This window comes from Tauraco erythrolophus, chromosome 4 (assembly GCF_009769465.1).
Source record: "Tauraco erythrolophus isolate bTauEry1 chromosome 4, bTauEry1.pri, whole genome shotgun sequence".
Lineage (NCBI taxonomy): Eukaryota > Metazoa > Chordata > Aves > Musophagiformes > Musophagidae > Tauraco > Tauraco erythrolophus.
The window spans coordinates 53,261,274-53,282,486 of record NC_141468.1 but is presented as its reverse complement, the minus strand read 5'-3'; the positions used below and the strand labels follow the sequence as shown (position 1 = coordinate 53,282,486).

The 21,213-nt window shown below is 37.0% G+C and overlaps 1 protein-coding gene across 1 annotated transcript; it reads left to right on the top strand.

The window, feature by feature from the left end:
* Positions 1-631: 631 nt before the first annotated feature.
* CEP83 (centrosomal protein 83) lies at positions 632-20,732 on the top strand. The gene is given in 16 exon segments (XM_086610027.1): positions 632-792; positions 1,152-1,302; positions 2,515-2,607; positions 2,898-3,029; positions 6,107-6,358; positions 7,678-7,813; positions 10,971-11,081; positions 12,529-12,673; positions 12,809-12,958; positions 13,658-13,733; positions 14,872-15,029; positions 17,744-17,873; positions 18,739-18,842; positions 19,487-19,664; positions 20,375-20,443; positions 20,445-20,732. Coding segments are annotated over 16 exon segments (2,151 nt in total). The 5' UTR covers positions 632-643; the 3' UTR covers positions 20,562-20,732.
* The last annotated feature ends 481 nt before the right edge of the window (positions 20,733-21,213 follow it).

The following is a 21,213-nucleotide window of genomic DNA, read 5'->3' as shown; positions in this document are numbered from 1 at the left end:
AGACTGTCCATGAAACCTTAACTCTTCTCCAGAGAGCTTGATAGGAATTCAAGAGTAAGAATTATCTGCTCTTCTTCCAGCTGAAATGATGGTGTATTGAGTAGTACAACTTGTTAGGATCGTGTGACAGACTGTGATAAGTAGTAGTAGAAGCTGTATGTGTCCGATGTCTGCGGCCTCTGCTTGACCTGTGGTTAACAAGGCATAATTAGGGCATTGCTAGCATCACAGGTTGATTCTCAGTGTACAGCAGAAGTAAAAATAACCTTTCTTGCAATCTGTCAGAACTGCTTGTGCTTTTTTGTATTGTCTCAAATGATCTCCATGTTTAAGTTGATCCCGTGCCCTGGAAGGGCTATTACTTTTCAGGGCAGGCAAAATGAGGAGAGAGGAGTTGCCCTTTCAGTAGAGGTTTCTAACCTGAGTTGCATCAGAGCCAGGATTCTCCTGTACTGAAAGCAAAAGCAGCACGTGAAATCTTTGAACTGTGAGTGTACTTGATTGCTAACTGCATGTCCCTGTGTTTGTTCAGGTAACTTGATGATCTGGGATGTGGGCAGAAAAAGTGGATGGCGTTGTAGATTAGTTACAAATTGATTTTTATTTTGTCTTCTCCATGCTCATTGTAAACAGTCATCACAAAATGGATACTTTGGGCAGTGTCCTTCCACCCGTGGCCGGAAATGGTGATACAGCTAATGCACAAGAGTTACAAAAACTTCTGATTGATGAAAAAATGCGATGTGAACACCATAAAGTGAATTATCAAACTATAAAGGCAGAACATCTAAGGTACACTAATTTAAACAAGTTTCTTCATTAGAACTGTTAAAAGGGCAAGCTAAATGTTTGGCAGAAAGGATTTGTGTGTGTGTGTTGGCTATTTCTGTATTTAAGGACAGATTTGAGCATTGTTCATGTTAGAAAATAAACAATTCAAAATCCCTTAAAACATTGCAGATCATGTTTCTGCAATACTTTTTATGCTCGTAAATATGAGAGAACTTTTCAGGATATTACAGGAAGAGGATATTAATAGCTTAGTTCTAGCTTGATATGTGTATGTTTGCTTCTGCACGTGAGTTTTTTTTAAGCTTTAAGATCTAATTTTAAAGGATCTATATAAAATAAATATGTATTTTATCTTGCAGATTACAGGAGGAATATACAAAATCACAAGATGAACTGAAGCAGTTGTTAGTTGAAAAGCAGACTGTACATGACAAATTTCAGTTTCTCCTTGCTGAGTACCAAGAGGAGTTGCTGGGTAAAACACAAGAACTGGAAAAACTGAAGATGCAAGTGAGAGAATTTACTGGCAGGACTTAAAATGAATTGTAATCCTGTTAATAGGGCCATGCACGTATTTCTGTTTATGTAACATGTATACACCTAGCTTGAGTCTATTTCAGATATTTTGAAATTCACCCCACCTGAGTAATATTTCTTCTTGAGAGTGACTATGGGTTGCAGTTATTGTCATCTTGTTTAAATGAATCTGCCAAATCCTGTTGTTATGTGCTATGTTAAGACCCTCAGTCTCTGTGTGTGGTCTCCTGTTATGGAGAGAATCATCTGCCAGGATAACTTAGATGCCTAAACCTGTTAGGATAAGTGACTAGAAAAACAGATATTTGTTTCTCTTTGTGGTGACAGCTTTCTTCATCTTAAAAAAACCCACAAAAAACAAACACAAAACAAAACCAAACCAAAACCCCCCAACATTTAAGATGTCTTGGATGACACTTTCTATAACTGCTTGTTTCCTTAAAGTAATGCAGGACATGTTCTTAGGAAACAAATACAGCATCTAACAAAGGATTCCAGACTCTGAATGGAGGAGATGTGCCTCAGTACCATATCTGAAGTTAGTTTTCGGGGACCAGATAAGTGGAAGACAAGCAGAATAAATTAGAATATGTAACAGGTTGTGGATGAAATTTTTTTTAACACTTTTTCTTGACAGATTGTTTACTGTATTAGCCATACCCAGGAAAACTTAACAAAATACCATGCAGCTCAGAGCTTAAGGCAGGCAATCTTTCCTGATCTTTGCTTTGTTTCAAACTAGTACCCATGTATCTGTTGATGGATGTGCGTCTAATTTACAAATAACTGGTTTAGTATTGCTCATTTTGATTCTTCGAGGTTGGTTCACTTACTGTTTTAAGTTTTTCCAAACGCTAATTCTTTATCTTTTATGTGAGACCACTTTTCCTTCCCCCCCCCTCCCCTACAAAGGAGATAGCTAAATTTCTTGGCAATTCAGCTTGACATTTGTATTGCTTCTACCAGTAAATACTGACATTTTAAATGCTTCTGTTATCATCCAGAACATTTTTAGTTCATTAATATCATGGTTTTTTGCTTCTGTAACTACTATTGAAAATTCTTTTAGAAGAACATAGAAAATTAAGCAAGATTCCTAAAATCTTATTTGAAATACTTTATTCCTGGCTGTTTGTCCTATCACAGTGTAAATAAATGAATGTGACTTGTTATTTTTGTCTTAAGGTGCTAACTCCTCAAAAATTAGAACTGTTAAAAGCACAAATACAGCAGGAATTGGAATGTCCTATGACAGAACGTTATCGGAAGTTAGAAAATGTAAGTATTGAAATTCTCTTTCATTTAGAGTAGTGATCACCAGTTCATAGTTGTTCCTAATACCTTAGGAAATTAAAAAACTGAAAGAGGAGCAAATTATGACGTTCTTTATCTGGTACCGTTGCCCCAGGCAGTGAAGGTTGAAACGCTAGAAGAGGGAGAAGGAGGGATTCAGTTCCTCAAATATAACTTGTGAAATGATAGGAACATTGCATGGACATCTGCAAGGAAAGAAATCTGAAAACTTTTCTGATTGATGTTTTGTTTTGTTTTTTTTTTGTCTAACTTAGGAAGTGGAAAAATACAGAACAGACTATAACAAACTTCGTTATGAATATACTTTTCTGAAATCAGAATTTGAACATCAAAAGGAAGAACATGAACGTATTTTAGAAGAGAAGAAAATAAAATATGAGGCTGAGGTACACAGAATGTTACAGTAGCTTAGAATGTATCTGGTGACAAAGCTCCTTGAACATTGTGAGAACGTTGGTGCTTGATGGTTGTTAGTTTGACACCGTTTCATAACATAGTGTTTGTTTCCGTTCTCTGAAGTCTCAAAATGCTGTTATGACTTAGCGGAAAGCTGTGTAGGTTCATTCAGTGATGTGTCGCAATATCATTTGTGCTATTTTGAGTAAGAATAGACTTGCCTTCTGCTAAGTGACAGCCAGTAGCTTTGCTTAATGCTTTTTTAAATCACATTTGTGATGGAATTTGAGACGTTACGCTAATCTGAAATTAATCAGTTATCTGAGCAACCGATGTTAGATTTTAAATTTCTTATGTGGCAACTAAGCCAAGAAGAAGGCAGCAGAAAATATTGTTAATACCAGACAAGGGTACATTTTGCAACTAAGTTGGATCATGACAATGGTGGTCAAAAGGATACTGAAAACTTTGGTAAGTTTATTTCAGTTGCATTAACTCTTGAATAAACCATTCATGAATTTTCTGTTTCAGAATTGGACTTTCGAAAGTGTAGCTAACTAAATTGCCAGCTTGTTTATGTTTTAAATATATGCAGCAGTGTAAATGAATGTTGCATATGTTATTTGCATATTCATTTAAGTATTTGTCTGGGAGCATATATCCTAAGATACCAGATTTGAATGTATTAGTCCAAACATGAGACACAAATCAAAGCAATCATCACTTTCAAAATCACTCCGAATTTGCAAATGCAATGCATTAAAAACAGAACAGTTGTCCTTCCTGGAGCTAAACCCACATGCTGCTTTACAGCCTGCCTCTCTTGTGGGCTTGTTGAGTTTGTGCTAGTCCTGCAGCTAATTAGCACACTTACAGAGAATGAAACTACCTTGAGCCCAGGGCACAGTGTGATCTAGTTTCTCTCTCTTAGAGCCTTTTTAACCTTCCATTCCTCCTTAGCATAAGGAGGCTATAAAAACATCCTAATTCTTAAATGATGGCTTGGGCATGTCATGCAGTAAGTGTTTGAATCTCCTCATGAAAGGGATTTGGAGGGCTTTTGTTGCAGAAATTGGCTTTGCTCCATAGAGATCACTGGTGCAACTTCTAAAAGCACTGCTGCAGATCAGAGTTTGGACTAGTGTGCAAATATCAAGAGAAATCTTACATAGCTTACTTTCTTACTCTTTTGCCTCCAATATTACATTCTTTCCATGTAACTCATTTTGAAACACTAAAATCTATATATTTATAATACGTTTGTTAGTTACAGTCTCAAGATTAGTTTGTACCTATAGTATAACCTTGTAATAGAGAGGTTTTATGGGGTTTTTTTTCTTTATTTTCTCTCTGACAGGGCCCATATTGGCAGTCTTGAGTTACTAGCAGATTTGAGTTCTGCTGTGGTTATAGAATTGTGGAATCATAATATAAATTGGAAGAGACCTCCTTCTAGTCCAATATCCTGCTTAAAATATTGAAGTGTAATGAGATTGGGTTGCTCAGGGCCATGTCCGGTTGAGTCTTGAACATCTGCAGGGATAGAGATTCCACAGCCTTTCTGGGCAAACTATTCCAGTATTTAACCGTCTTCAAGGTGAACTTTTTTCCTAATATCTAATTGGAATTTCACATGTTCCAACTTGTGTCTGTTGCTTCTTTTCCCATCACCATGCATCTCCTTCTCTTCTCCAAGCTGAAGAGGCATAGCTCTCTCAGCCTGTCTTTATATGTCATGTTTCCCAACCCCCTGACCGTCTTGGTGGCCATCCACTGGGCTTGCTCCAGTTTGTCATTGTCTTTCATGTACTGGACACAAACTCTAGATGCAGTCTTACAAGTACTGGAAAGGGACAAAGAATCACTTTCCTGGATCTGCTAGCTATCCTTCTGCCAATCTGTCAGGATGCAGTTGGTCATCTTTGCTGCAAGGGTACTCTGCTGACTACTGTTCAACTTGTCCACTAGGACCTCCAGATCCTTTTCCATGGAGCTGCTTCCTAGACAGTTGCCCCCTGCCTGTAGTGTTGCATCGGGTTACACCATTCCAGATGCATGACTTGCTCTTGTTGAAGAGGTTCCAGTCAGTCTGTTCCTTCAGACTGTCCAGATCTCTCTGAATAGCAGTTCTGCTTTCCAGCACATTGACCATTTTCCCCCCACTTTGGTGTCATCCACAAGCTTGCTGAAAATGCACTCCGTCCCATCATCCAGGTCACTAACAAGGACATCAATCAGTATTGGACCCTGTGCTGATCTCAGAAAGACCCTGCTAGTTGCAGACACTCAGCTGGGCTTTGCATCACTGATCATCGCTCTCCCAGCCAGTTTTCCAGCCCATATCTTACCAATTTGGTGACAGATATGATTATGTATCAGAGGCCTTGTTAAAATCAAGATATACAGAATTCACTGCCCTCTCCTTGTCTGCAGTGCCAGTCACCTCTTTCTAGAAACTGAGAAGTAGATCAGGCATGATTTGCCCTTGGTAAACCCTGCTTTCCGTCTCCTTGTCTTTTATGTGTTTAGAAAAGACTTTTAAGAGGTTTTGCTTCAGAACCTTCACAGAGACTGATGGGAAGCTGACTGTCCTGTAGTTATCTGGATCCTCCTTCTTGACCTTTTTGCTCTTCTTGATGATGGGTGTGCTGTCTGCCTCTTTCCAGTCATCAGCAACCTTCTCTGATGGCCATGACTTTTCAAGGATGATAGAGAATAGCCTTGCGATGATACCAGTGAGCTCCTTGAAAATGCTTGGATCCATTCCAAGGACTTGTGTGTACGTTTTCTTTCTCCACTCTGCGTACTGCTTTACTCCCACAGTAAAGGGGGCTCAGGGATGCCTGAGGACAAGCCTTATCAGTGAAAACTGAAGCAAAAAAGGCATTGAAGAATGGGTCTATTGATTTTCCTACTCTAAGGAAGAAAATAAATGTGGATGTAGCTTCTTAATATTTGAAATGCACACTGCTGCTCTTTCCTGAATTGTCAACTGCTGTATTTGTTGCTGCCTGACACCTAACCAATGTAAAAGCTTTTTTTTTTTTTTCTGATTTACAACTGTCAGATTGCAAGGCTGGATAAAGATAAAGAAGAACTCCATAATCAGCTGCTTAGTGTTGATCCCACGAGGGACAGTAAACGTGTGGAGGCACTCTCTAGAGAAAAGGCACAACTGTGTCAGAAATTAAAAGGCTTAGAAGCAGAAGTCGCAGAACTAAGAGCAGAAAGAGACAATTGTGGTGTGCAAGCAGAAAGTGTTCAAAGAGTACAAGTCAGACAGTTAGCTGAGATGCAGGCTATGACAAGGTCTCTAGAGGTAAGATTATTTTCCTTTTTTTTCATTTTTTTCTTGTTTTTTCTTTTTTCTGTGGTTTTTTTTTTATTTTGCCTCCTTCTAGAGTGTAGTGAGAATAACACTTAGCCTGATGAAACTGTCACTGAAGTCACTGATAATTTTGCCATTGACACCACAATTTGAATTTGTACATTTCAGATTTAAAAACAAATTGTAAGTACATTGAGAGTCATGTAGTGGCAATTGAACTTTGGAAAGGTGGACAGCTCAACTGAGAGATTCTGTTGAATGATCTCCTTTCTAAACTCAAGAGTGATACCTGTGTTTGCAGTCAGTACGACAGTCATATCAGCATTTGTCAGCTGGCTGGAGTTAGAAACCGGTGACAATATGTTAATAATCTGCTACAGTAAATTTTTTATTCTTTTCAAAAATGTCATATGATGGTCCTCTGTTTCTTTAATTCTTTCCTTGTGTGTTGTCTTCTTTGTTGCCTATCTGTGTCTCTCTTCTCCCACGCATTACTGCAATTGTTTAGTTCTTGGTTGTTGCTTTCCCTTAAAGAACCTTTGGTATTTCTGGCCAGTTGTATGTTTCCCAGGGTTCCACTGTATTGCTCATCTGTGGTCTTCATTCCTCCTGTCAGTTCTTGCTATCTCTCTAAGTAGTGAGTCTTTCTATGTATTTTTCTCACACAGTTGCAGCACACAGATGGTTCATTTTCCTTTTTACTGTATACCTTTGTTACAAAACGTTCTGATCGCAGCTTAAAAACAAAAGTGCTGTAATATTAATTTAGAAAACTTTAAAAAAAAGTCCTGCTGCAAATAGGTCAATTTGGAAAAAGGAAGGTCAAATTGTAGGTTAGATTACCTTTTTGATACTTAGTAAACCTCAGGGTCTTGAGTCTATAATACTCACAGTAATTGCGTTTTATTTCCTCTCCATGATTAATTGTTCAGTTAGTATAACTGCATAGGCCAACATATGACATCTTTTTGAGCACCACTCATAGTCGTACTGGTGTTTACAGCCCAGTAATTTACTGATAGGAATACCTGCTGCCTCCTAGCCAAGTCAGATTACCTCTGCCTCTTGTGAAGCAGGATTGAAAATGTGTGTGATTCTGTGCAGGCAGCGTTAGGAAAAACGGTTGTGACGTTTGAGTAAAACTCAAGACCTTTGTTGTATTGGAACATATTGTTGAGCAAGGAGAAATATTAATGTAATATAATATAATGTAATATAATATCTGAAAGCCCAGATCAATCGAACCTTTCAAGTGAATAGCAAGACACAGCCTTGCTTCAAAAATCTTACAAATACCTCCTCTATTCAAGGCAGAAAAGAAATCTGCTGAACTACAGATTGATCGAATTGAGAAAGAACTGCGGATGAGTCATGAACAAAACATTCTCTTAACTAGCAAACTTCACAAATCTGAACGAGAAGTCAATTCCTTAGCTGCTAAAGTAAGTACTTTTATAGTATCGGAAATGCGTTTTTCATATCCTGTTATATTTAAGTTTTTCTGTTTATATTTTACGTTAAGAGTAAAGTAACACTGTCTTCTGCTGTGACTTAAAATTTTTGAGTTTGGAATTTTTTTCCCAATTTCAGTTGGAAGATATAGAATATGTGATTTTACAGGAAAAACATCATCCCTAAAAATATCTCCAAAGATTGAGGTTATGCTCTTTTTATTTCATTTGCTAGATCTTTTTTCTAAACAGAACAGAGCTTGAGGAAATGTCTTTATATTCATGTTTTTAGTAGTCATGAAAATAGCCAGCCTTATTTGATGGAAACGAGCATTACTTTTTCATAAAGTGCATAAAGTGCAACAGAGCTTTAAATTGATTTTGGTTTTCCCTTTTTTTTTTTTCTTTTTTTCTTTTTAATGGAGCTATGGCTTCTGGAGATCTTAAAAAGTATCCTCTGAATGGGCTGTTAGCTACAGGAAGCAAGCTACATTGGAATCACCTGCAGAGATTTAGGTTATATTATAAGCAGGATAGTCATATTAGCATAGCTTATACAGAAACATTTCTGTTAACAGCACTGCATCATATCGTTTTAAGCAGACCATTGTCTTGCAACATGTTTGAGTATCTTACTTGTTGGGTTGGCACCAGATGTTAGAGGTTTTGTTCTATGTTTGTATGCTTTTTTTTTTTTTTTTTGACATCTTAGAGAAATTTCTAGAAAAATACCTAAGGAAAACAAGGTCCGAATGCTTCAACTTTAGGGAAAACCTGGAAGTGCTTAAGAAGCTTGACATCACTGTTTAGTATTTCAGAATAATTAGGTTAGTAAGGATGCCAGATTCAGAGCTTTATTGGGTTGCAGTGACTCCTCACCTACACAACTTAAAAAAGACAGATCCATTATGCAGTTTTGTGTGTCATTATTTGAATAAACAAGGAAAATCGAAACACTGGTAAACCATTTTGCATTCAAATGTTGCAGAATACTTACATTGCTTGATGTAAGTTTGAGTGAGAATACTAGTCCTGATGAAATAGTTATTTGGGTAAATATTAGCTTTCTGCTGTCTCTTATTCCCTCCTTTCTGGAGAGCACACTGCATAATAAATTTTTATTACATCTGTCACTTCCTGGTAGCAAATTTAATCCCCTGTGTTTGCTTACCTTTCTGGAGAGGCTTTAGGTAGTTCTGAACTAACTGTAAAGCCAGTAACTTTGGTCTTGGATATTTAGCTGAATGCAGAATTATTTTAAGCTCTCTGTTGACTTAGTTATCCTGCATTTCTGAATATACTTTCCAAAATAACACTGACATGCACTTTGTATGGATACAGCAGTTAGTATTGTCATAACGTGCCTCAAGAAAGAAACAATACAGGAAGAAAAACTTTAAATTCTACCATAGTTGTTCTTTAACAAATCTGAGATTTAATTCAAAACAGGTTTTACCGTGCACGTTTATGAGTGTGAAGTATTTAATTTTTGGTCCTTAATCCAAAAAAGTTCTAGTTTACCATAAGAATAGCATATACCTACACCAGTATGTAAAAGCCTCTTTATACAATATGTCGTACTTGTCTCAAGTGAATAATAAGTAGTAGTAGGAAAACTTCTGTTAAACATTTTTTAATCAATTGTCTATGAGAATATATAGGAGATTGTTCTGGTCTTTACTTTTCGTATCAACTGGTGTTCTCTGCTGACCTCCAGAAGTAGGAGAAAATTTAAATGTTCAGTGGTGTTTCTTGAAAGGAGGAAAGTAAAAACTAATTTCTATACTAACCTCCACCCACTTCTCCACCCACTCAAACTTATTCCTGATCACAGGTGCACACATTTGTCTTCCGGAATTTGTGCCTTAAAAAAGCCACCTTAAATCATTGCAAGTTGCCCTGAAATGTTCTCAACTTAGAATTTAAGCAGCCAAATCCACCATGTAGTTACTTAATAAGCTACTATGTCATTCTTAACCTTTTGCCACTTGTATATGCTAGCAGGTTGTAATTACATTTGTCATTGTGAATGGATTTTCATTATAAGTGCTTTCCTCTAGATACTTAATTCTCATTGACCATGTAATTACTGCGTACAAATGCCTAAACTATAGAAAGTTTCCGTGCAAGCAGTAATTGTCTTTGATTTGATGTTCTTAAAGCTCCTGCTTTTACGAGGCCATTTGATGTGTATGTCACAGTTATGGAGAAGTATTTGATTTACAATGCACTTTAAAACTATGAAAACCTGGATTCTGAGAAAGTAGCGTAGCACTGCAGGAGGTCAGGGGACTATAAGTAGCTACCAAATTGAAATCACTTGGGGGAGCAATTGATAATCTGGTTTTGCATATCGCTGTGTTGTTTTACTTATGAAGATTAAATTTAATTTCATTTTTGCTTGACTCCAAAAGATCTTTAGTCAGAAGTGAAGTATGTGTAAACTAACCTGCTTGAGTTAGCGAGGCATCAGGGCCTTAGGCAGTTTGGATCAGTGTCCTAGCAAGGTGTTTCGAATGAGCAGTCTTTTCAGAAACACCCCAGTATTTGGAGGCTGTCTTGTAGAGTGTATAGTCTTTACTCAGAAACCAAGTTTTCACAGGCAATCCTGTGCATCTGTGCATGTATCACCCAGGCTTCTTAAGAGAGTAACTTTTCTACACTGTGGTTTGTAATAACTGGCTAGTTAGAGATGAAATACATGTCAATAGTCAGACAGCCTGGTTCCTGGAATGTATGTTGTGTTTGAGCACTTCATTTTTTTGAATTAAGGAATATATAAAACTTGCATTTCAAGGTGACTGACAACTCTTTCGATAATCTTCAGTGTGTGACTTGAGGAATTAATAAAAACCTGTAATATCACTGATTATGATCTGGGGAATCAAATCATGTCAATAGCTTTAGTGTTACAGTATCTATATAATCGCCATTAAAAATTAGCTACAAGAGTGGATATTCTGGATTGGCTTCAGGAAAGTAGTGGATGAATAAAAATATTTAAGATATGTTTAAAATAAGTGTAGTTGGTGATTGTTTGGCAGATTTTCTTGTTAGCAAAGTATCGCAGGAAAAACTTGCAGTAAAGCTGCAAATATATATATTTATTTTAAGTTGATTTGTTTTTTTTTTTTTTTCCAATTCATAGGTAGAAGAACTTAAACATTCACATAAATTAGAAGTAACAAATGTCAAACTGGAGGCAGCAAAAACAAAGAGTGAGATAGAAAGAGAAAGAAACAAGATTCAAAGTGAAATGGATGGTAAAATGTGCAATTAATTTCTAATGATTTCTCTTGTAACTTCTGATTAGAATGCTACAATTATTTTTGCTCCAAACATTCCCTGGCAGCCTTCACCTTCTACTTCTGGTCCAGGTCATAGATCTGGCAATTCATTTTGTTCCTGAAATAACTGTTATTTTCACTTGGTCTACTAGGTTAAGAACAATTTTGTATTTATGTAAATTAGTGAATTTGTGACACAATTTGAGCATAATCCATTTCAAATCATGAACTTCATATGGTTATTTTTTTCTATTATTGCCAAATTCTAGAGGCTTTCACACTGCTTGAAACCTTAACGAACCATAAGGCTTCAGTGGTTTGGTTTTGTTTTCTGCTTCTGTGTCTGTGGAATTGATAACAATTGGGTAAGGCTTCCATGTGAGATAAAATACAATTTCTAGCTCGTTCTTTGAAGAAATAGGCAATGTTCTAAGCTACCTAATACAGCTGAGTATGTAGGCAACTTGAAAGAGCTTTCTAGAGTGAAAAGGCCGAAGCTTTCTGGTATTAGTTGTGTTGATGATTTAAATCACTACACAGCTTTTAAGTGGACTGTCCTCACTGACTTGCCATAACCCCAAAATAGTACCTTTGTCTTCCTGGAATACTTGTTTCTCTTCACTTGCTTTAATATTAAGTTCTCTAAGAGCAACCAGTAAGTGATGTTTTCTGTATCGACAATGCACTTAAAGTATATCACAAACTAAAAATATGGAACTCTATGAACACACGAACCTAAACACAGACAAGATTTATGCTAACCTGAACTTGTCACTGAATTAACTAAATAACCAGGAGTGTGATAGCATTTGGCTTATTTGCCAGTGAACACAGGTGTCTTGGTCGCAAGTTTTTCATTTACATCTTTTGTCCTGGTCTGTAGTGTCATAATTTTAGAATTGCCTCATTTGGTAACATGAGTGGATTAAAATGTGTGATTTCTTGTAGCCAGGTTACTACAGTTTCACTGGTAATCAGTTACTGTTTACCGTAAACTTTTCCATAAAAAGAAAATAACAAATTTTGTTGCTTGACCTTTTTGTAGGTGTTGTGGATCACTTCGTTCTTTTTTCTTTTTTTTTTTTTCATCCAGACACAACTGATTAGCAGAAATTGCTTTAGAATTTAAATCTATAATATCAACTGTTTAATTACTTATATATGTCAAAATAATAAACCATAAACCCTCGTAGACAGAGATTCCATTGTAATGGTTGCTCTTCAAAAGTTTTTGAAATGTTGCTGTTAGTACTAAGAAAGGCCATGTCTCTTTTGGTTTTCTAGGTTTTTTTCCCATTCATTCTATTGTGTGCATTGTGAGTTTTAGCTCCCTTTTATCAATTTATAAAGTTATTTTAATACTGGATTTCATCAGCTTGATATCAATAATGACATTTTAACTTTGTTTCAATGTATAATGCAGGATTGCTGTCAGACAAGGAAATTCTTAAGGCAGCTGTTGAACGTCATAAGGTGCTCTTAGTAGAAAAGGATCGGGAGCTAATTCGTAAAGTGCAAGCTGCCAAAGAGGAAGTTTTTGAAAAAATTGCAGCCTTACAGGATGAAAAGTATGTTCGTTGATTTACTGCTCAACTTCTGAAAGAGGAGTGTTTTGAGTAACTTTTACAAATGTCACTCTTGGCTATTAAACACTTCTGGCATTTTTGTTGTGATTGTTGTGTGCATGTTGAATAACGTCTCAGGTTAGAACTCGAGAACAGATTAGCTGATCTAGAGAAGATGAAGCTGGAACAAGATTCTTGGAGACAATCTGAAAAGGATCAGTATGAAGAGAAACTACGTGTTGTACAGATTGCAGAAGAATCTAGCAAAAAGGAACTTCAGCGTTTGCGGTAGTGTGGCTTTTCTAACAACACAAATTTCTCTCCCCGCCCCCCCCAAGTTCTTACACCAGTCAGTATAAAAGTTTACTATTCATAGATACACAAACATTCGTTATGGTGAATTAAGCAAAATTCTCTTTTGCATTGTGTAAAAAGAGACCAGAATAAAAAAAAAAAAAATTTTTTTACTTTTTTTTTAAAAAGATCAACATTTTTCATGCAAACCTTTAAAAATTGTATTATTTTAATGAAGATTTTTAAGACATAATTTTGCAATACCTATATTTGTTGTATTTGGGTCCATGCTGGCTGCTGGCGTAGCCCCAGCGTTAAAGTAAACTGTTTCTCTTTCCACAATGGCACCATGTCAGTGACTGGCAAACTGGGACCCTCATACGATATCTCTGAGTTGGTTGTTATAGTTCTCTGTGAAGCTGTTTTACTATAGTATTTGTATGAAGGTCAGTATGATAAAATGAGCAGAAGTCACGCTCCAAAAGCAAACAAATCAATGTATTTCTTACTCCTATACAAATTCTAAATCAATAAAATCAATAAAAATATGTTTTTAATCGTTGTTTAGTTAAATATAAATATTTATCAGCCTTTCCAATTATGCAAAATATCCTATTGTCAGACTGATTTGTCCTAACTTCAAACATCGATATTTTAGTTAGATAAAAATAAGGATGTCTTATACAATTTTAGATTAAAAATTCAACAGCAAGCTATTCACACAGAGGAGTTGGAAGAAAAGAAACGTGAAAGTGCTGATCTGAAACAGGTAAGGTTTTATTGCCTTGTAATGTTTTACAGAGAAATAACAATCTTTCCAGCAGTTACCATGTCCAGTGCTTGAAGATTAGATTGAATTTTTAAGGCTTTTTTTTTCCTGAGGGACAAAATGCGTACGACAGATATTTAAGAGTGAAGATATTTAAGATAGATATTTAAGACAGAAATCAGTCATGCTTTTCTGGACCTTTATAAATGGATCACAGCTTTTTGCTTCATGCGTTGTGTGGGTACCAAGGATTTCAAAGCTGAATGTTTGTAGACTGGTATATTGAATACGGTTATGCACTATTTAACTGGAGATTCAGTTTCCATGGAGACTTATAAATTGTTTCTAGGTAATGCTTTGCATTTACACTGCATCTCTCATCTGAGGTTCTTCAAGTGCTTAGCAGATGTTTCCTAAATGAATAAACTAGTGTAAGAGGTATATTTCTATTGCAGAGTGAATTGATGGCAGTGTTGAAAATAAAACCTAATTATTTTAACTCCTGCTTGCCCATCATGTTATTTAGTAGGTAAGAACAGAGCTGTGCATCAAAGGAGTCTGCAAGCTGTGTGCATTTGAAGTTCAAGGCAATTTTCTTTTTTTCCTCCTGAAATCAGAAATTGGGATATCTAAGTGTCCATGTGGGGAGCGGAAAGGAAAGGGAAATCATCCTTTGTATGTGCTGCCTGCAGCAACTGGACTTTTCAGACTCCATACTTGGTTTTGTGAACTGGTTGATACAGCCACTGCTGGCTGTAAGGTGTTGCACGTTACAAGAGGCTGGGTGGCTCCACAGCTCTGCTACTAAACCTTGTGTGGTGCCCTAGTTCTGCTCCGCCCTGGGCTTCATGTTGGATTTCTTAAGTTCTGGGGGACACGTCAGTGGCTGGAGACTCTTGCCTCCCTTTCCCTTTCTCATCTTAACTACAATAGAAAACCTTTGTCTAGTAGTGATTTACTGTAAAGCTTCTGGAGAAGCTGTTGAGTAAGGAGAAAAGGGACAAATAAGAAAGGCTTATGAAAAGCTAATGCAGCCAGTTGGTGTCTGCATTTTGCTCTATCTCAGTATCTCAAAAGTAATTGTTAGTTATTTGCATACCTTCTCAAATGGAAAAATGTCTTTTTTTTTTTGTTGTAGCAAATTCACGACATGCAACTCCAGCTTGCATCTCTTTCTCAGTCAGAAAATGATTTGCTGGAGTCTAATCAGAAGATGAAGGAAACAATAGAAAGATTGAAACAAGAATGTCAGCATGCAAGGACTCAGGCAGAAAAAGCACAACTGGAAACAGAGAAGTAATTTTTTTCTTCCTTTGTCTTTACTTTTCCTTTTTGTATTGCTTATGTTACTTTCATGTGGATTACTTAACTATGGATTGCAGATTCTGAATAAAGTCAGAAATCAAAAAATGAACAGGAAGTTTTGGATAGTTGTAAAAAACAGCTATACCTTGTTACGCAGTATGTGTAAAAGCTTCGCTTGTAGTAAATAGGAGTTTGTTTCCATTCATGTCAGTTACAATTAATTATTGACTAGTGAAATACACTATTTGTAAAAAATGAAATCCGACTGTCCAAACATATTAGTTTAGGTGGATCTAGAGTTTCACATGCAGTTCTTTTATGAGTGTTTAAGCATTAAGGGTGAAAAAGAGCATTTAAGCATTGTGTTATGCTTTGATAAGGTTTCAGGGACCCAGTCTGTATATGTGTGTATATTCTTTCTTTTTGCCCTCCCATTAGATCCTTTTAACTGATACGAGGCAAATAAAAGCTTATTGGATATCTTCTTCTTGTTCTCATCAAAATTAATCACTTTCTGTTTTTGCCCAAGTTTGACCATGTACCATCAAAATATGCTAATAAATGCTGAAGGAAACCAAATCTTGTTCAGATTCCATATAGCAATGAACACCTTCCTGAAATTTAAAGATTAATTTGTCAGTCTGAAATGGCCATTTAGTTAATTTCCTAGCCTAATAACCAAACACATGTCTAACTTGTACTGGATTATTGTGTAGTGGGTTTTTAAAAATTCAACGTCTCAGATTAAACCGAAAAATTTCAAAAGATATAATGTGGCATTTTTAGTTTTAACTTCTCTTTTGCTATGGATTGGTACTGCGATTGCTTTGTTTGTCATTAGTTTAAGTATTGGTTTTCAGTTTAACGTTTGAAGAAATTATTGTATTGGGACTGCAGAGTATGTTCAGTTGTCAGTAGCATGTTAAATACTTTCGATGTTTACTTTAGGAAGGTGTATTCGTATTTTAAGTGAGATTGTCACGGTTATTTCAGTGAGAGTGTCAATGCCATTTATGTATTTACAGGCCATAGACCAGTCAGGAGTAGGTTTTCCTGGGAAGGCAGTGGAAGGAACTTGGCAGCCCTCAGAGATCATTGTATAAGTGTGTAGATAAGAAGAGGTGCACCAAGGCTGATACTGCAGAAATTAAGCAGCTTTGCAGCCTACATGCAAGTCCTCCAGGTCTGTCCTACTCTTAACCCTGGGAGCCTTGGAACAGGTTTCTTTTCTGACGCTCTGGGTGACAGGACTTCCTCCCGCAGTTCAGTAATTCTTACGAGCTTGAACTGCAAGAGTTAAGTTGCACCAAAGCAACTTGGCTTAAAGAGGAAGTGCAGTAAGGACCAAAAGATAAGAAAGCCGAAGATAAAAAGCTTCAGATAAATAAAATAATGCCACTTGAGCCATAAGTAGGCAAAGCCACTGCCTGCCTGGCTGTGTCAATCTTAGGCTTGGAAATGAAAACATGAAATGAGAAAAAGGGCTGAAGACAAACTATGAGATGATACAGATCGGAGATGAGCTCAAACAGGCACTTATTAGGCATTTCAGGAACAGCATCAGTGGCATTTTAAAACAAAACCAAAATGACAAAAAAAACCCAAACAACTCATGGCATTTTTAACCACTGTTTCAAATGAACTTCTACTGTTAAGTGGTGCTTTTTGAGAGAGCTCTTTGTTTGCTGGGTACTAGTAGTTATTTACAGTCAACTGCAAGGTACAAACCACACTGGGTCTACTAAAAGAACTGTGATGAGTACTGAGTGGGCCAGGATCCTGGTTCTGATAGGAGAGTGGATGATTCCTAATGCTTCTACTGTGGGGAAGAGAAAGGCTGTTGGGTGAGAAATTTATGGAGATTCATTCAGAGTCCCTGTAGGGAAACAGCTTCAGCCCAGGTTTGGAGTGGTATGGATGCACTGATACCAAGCCTTGGACTGCGGTTCTTAAAAACTCCCGCACAGAAATGCGCCATTTGATTTTTTTTCCATAGTTAAATACGCAGTCGGTTCTTGTCTGCTTTGACCCGCAGTGCAGATAGCACGAACAAACAAGGCAGCAGAGAGAAGCTGTCTCCTTTCCTATCTGCTGCTAGAGAACACAACCTGATTTTATTATGTTTTGGCTTCACAAAGGCCCAAAGAGATAGCGTGTACTGTTGGTGGCGTGTGTTCAGCTGGAATGGTGGGAGCTTCCTGTTGTGTTGGTGTTTGTTCTGGTCAGGAGCACATACTAGTCAAGTCTGTACTTCACTGTTACAAAGGTGTAGTAGACTGCACAGGGCAGCAACCTGTTCTCTTACATCTCACCTCCCAAACAGAGAAGGTAGTTGTCAGCTTTTCTGAAAACTGATGTTTGGCTTAGGTGTCCACTGTTGTGTTCCAGTGTGATTGTCTGATCTGAATTTAGAAATTTTCCATGGATGATTTGGCAGCATGCCAAACCAACAAGCAGCCAACGATTAACTAGCTTATTGGAATCAGTTTTCCAAATTTGCCTCATACTCAAACAAAACCTAGGATGACATTAATGCACAGGTTCAAACGTTGTCACAGATTGTCAGCACAATCAGATTTAAATCAGATCCTTCAGGTACATAAAGGTAGGAGTTGTGAAAAGACGCACCTATTTTAAGAGCCTTAAGGCATGAATCGAACGCGTTGTCCGTATAACCTTAATCTTTTAACCCGATTTTTTCAAAGGACTTTAGAATACAAACGTATGGAATGGCTGGAGGAGAAGCATGTGCTTACGCAGCGCATCACGGAGACAGAAGACAAATACAACCAAGTGAAGAACAAGCTGTGTCGAGCTGCTGTTGCTCAGAAAAAGGCATGTTGGCTCTTCCTTTAGGAACAATCCAGCTTATCGAAAGTTCAGCTTTACTTTGGCCAGCTAGAATTGTTTTAAGAGTTAATTTGCAGTTTTATTTATTAAGAGTTTATTTGCAGTCTGCTGTATATAATAACAAAATTTATCAGGTTCTTCACCATTTGTATAGAAATAGGTTGAAGTGATACGCAAAAGAATATTCCAGCCAAGAGCTTGGTTATAATGCCATCAGAGATTTGTGAGGCTTTTTTGCACGTATGTGTGTACAGTTATTTAAGAGATGTACTCACTTGATTAGTAAGAATGATGTTTTGGATACTAGACTGATGATATTCTGCTTTTCCTTGATGGAATATTAAGATTTTATATATTCTCCTAAGCTTGCTTTTTATGAAATAACTTGAAAGGAAAACCTGATTAATTGTTTATAAGAGCTCAAGATTAATTGGAAGTTTTATACATTGGACATACACAGGTTATGAAACCTACTGCTGTCTTTTAAGGTTGTAAAAAATTGAAGTCAACATGAGGAAAAAAAAAGAGCAAGCATACTTTTATTTTTGTCATGTTCATACTTATTTATACGTGGTCATTTACAGAGTGAGGTTTGTAATTCTTAAACACAGTGAGTGTTTGTTCGTACAGTTAGACACTGCGTGTCTTTCAGTCGCAGCTATGGATCGTTCACCATCTTCTGTTTCCCATCATGGGGATCCAGAACCTTCAAACAACACAGCACCTCTTCTTAAGGAAGGAAAATCCTAAAAACTATCTCAGCTTGAAACTGTGTACAGTGTAGATTTAATTTTTACGGGATCTAATCTATCAAGGCATTTCTTAACTGTTTGAAATGTCTGTTTGACAGAGAAAGACTCTCAATGATAATAAACAAAGGAGGATGCGAGAGAAACTAGAGCTCTTGGAAGCCAAGATAGAAGAACTAGAAAAAGAAAATCAGGTGTTAAATAGGTAATAAACTTTGCTTTTTCTTAGCTTGAAAAATGATAAATGCCCAAGATCCGACTTACAAATATGAAGTATTTTTGAAGATACGTGACACTTAGTTTAGTAACCAGAGTCTGGTCTAATGACATTGTCAGCACTCGAATTTATTGAATGGAGCCCATTTAAGGTGGGCAGCTGAAGAGCCTACAGGACAACCTCAGGGCTGGCTCTTCAGGAAGAAATAGAGGAAAAATATCTGATAGATACAGTTGCAGGAATCCCTTAAAAAGAAGGAAGTCAAAAAGACTTCAGAATTGCAAGAGGAACAGACTCTTTGAAAGACAAACTCCTGGTTTTTTCTCTTCATGTACCTATGGAGGGTTTGATTCAGGTAATTAATGTGGCTCCTGTGACTCACTACTGTGAATCCTATTAAAAGCTTAATTTATTCCATGTAAATGCTAATCTGTAGCACAGCAGGTAGCTTAATATGTAGAGGGGCTTTCAGACAGACATTTAGGCAGAAGAATATACACAGGTCTTCCACCTTCCAGTTCTTCTGGTTTATAGTTTTCCTTCACAGGGATAGTAAACTGCAGAGTAATCACGGAGAGGTATGCTTCTGTGTTGGGATATTTTGAGCAATGAGAAATCTCTTTGTTTGCTAGGCAGAATGTTTCCTACGAAGAATACGCACGCCTCCAGAAGAGACTAAAGGACTTGCAACGGAGGCACAATGAATTCCGGAGTTTAATTCTGAATCCTAACATACCGTCACTCAATCCAGTTGGTATAATATCATCTGCCTTGCCTCCTGGGCCGGAAGTGTCCTTCTCCCTTCTTCAGGTGGTGATGTATTACAAATTGTGAAAATAACATAGCAAACGAGGGTACTGGGAGCAGTCCTTCATTACACACCTTAGTCTTAAGGACAGAGTATTTGGTCTTTGAACAGAGGAAGGAAACTTTAAAGAATACTTCTAGTGGTGTTCCCTCCTTGCAAAAGGAGGGAGTTCTTGAAAGACAAACGATACATTACAGAATGTAACAAATGGGCAGTTTTAACCCAGTTCTCTGTACTTTGTCCTCCTCCCGAGAGGCTTTAAGTGGCTCCTCCTGGGCAAGAAATACCATGGTGGTGTTCTCACACCATGGTTTCATTATTCAAAAGCAGTGTTGCTGCTCTTGATTTCTTATGTAGTTAAAAGAGTTTTACTTACTCCGAGGAGCTTCTGAGGGTGAACATGTCTCTGGCTGAGGTTGACCAGGCTGACTTTACAAATTCTTCATAACTGAGAACCCTGGGGCCATGTGCCTCTTCATCTGAGGAGGAACGCCTGCACGCATGTTTCTTGCTGATGCTGTTCATCACGAATGCCAGAACAATATCCACAAAACATTGAGGAGTAAAATTTAATGAATAAGGATATTTTGGACTTCACAATTTTTATTTGAAAATCATTAATTAAAGAAAGTGAAATTATTGCTCATTTTGGGCTCTTGTAAATGTAACAGAACCACTTTTAATTTTTTTGTTTGTTTGTTTAAATTTCAAGGAGGAACAGCATCAAAGAGAGCTTTCCTTGCTTCGCAAGCGGTTGGAAGAACTAGAAACCACACAGAGGAAAACAGCTGCAAGATCTTGGACCATCTAGAGAGCGAGTAACAGCAGGCACGTACGGGGACTTGGCTAGAAACAAGATCGCTGGAGAAGACAATGCACAAAGTGAGGACTCCGAATAACGCCTGCAAACTCTACACCCCGTTAGTTTTCAATAGCTTATCTTTTGTACGTGCTTTTAATATTTTGCCAAAAACATGCTTGTGTGTGCCTGAGTAGCATAAAACATATCCTGGGTAGTTTTGTATTATTTTTGATAGACTGTCATAAATTATCAAATACAATGGTTCCAAACAAAAGCATTGAAAGATTAATTACATTTGAAATGGTTTTATATAAATGATGTAAAATTGTTTGAAAGACAAAACATGAAATAATCTCATCACACAAAACTTACACATTTATCAAGGTTTGGATTGTGCTGATATTTAAAAATTAAAATAATTTGTGTTTTTTTTTATAAATCCTTTAATACGTATTTGATAATATCCTCTTACTCCTTCAATGTAGAAGCTACTGTATGGGTGTGGAGTTCTGCTGGGTTTCTGTTTTGATTGTTAACAATGTGATAATCCACATTTGGATTGTTATTTTGAAGTTCCCATGCAGGCAGAGAGGACGAAATGAAATGGAAGAAGTGCTGAAAACGTTTGTTTTCTACCCTTGACAATGTGCCTCTTGTATTTTTGTAACGGGAATAAGCAATAATCAGTTTTTTTTAATATAATGTAGTAGAGATGAAGTGTAACAAATTGCCTTCGCATTATGAAAATG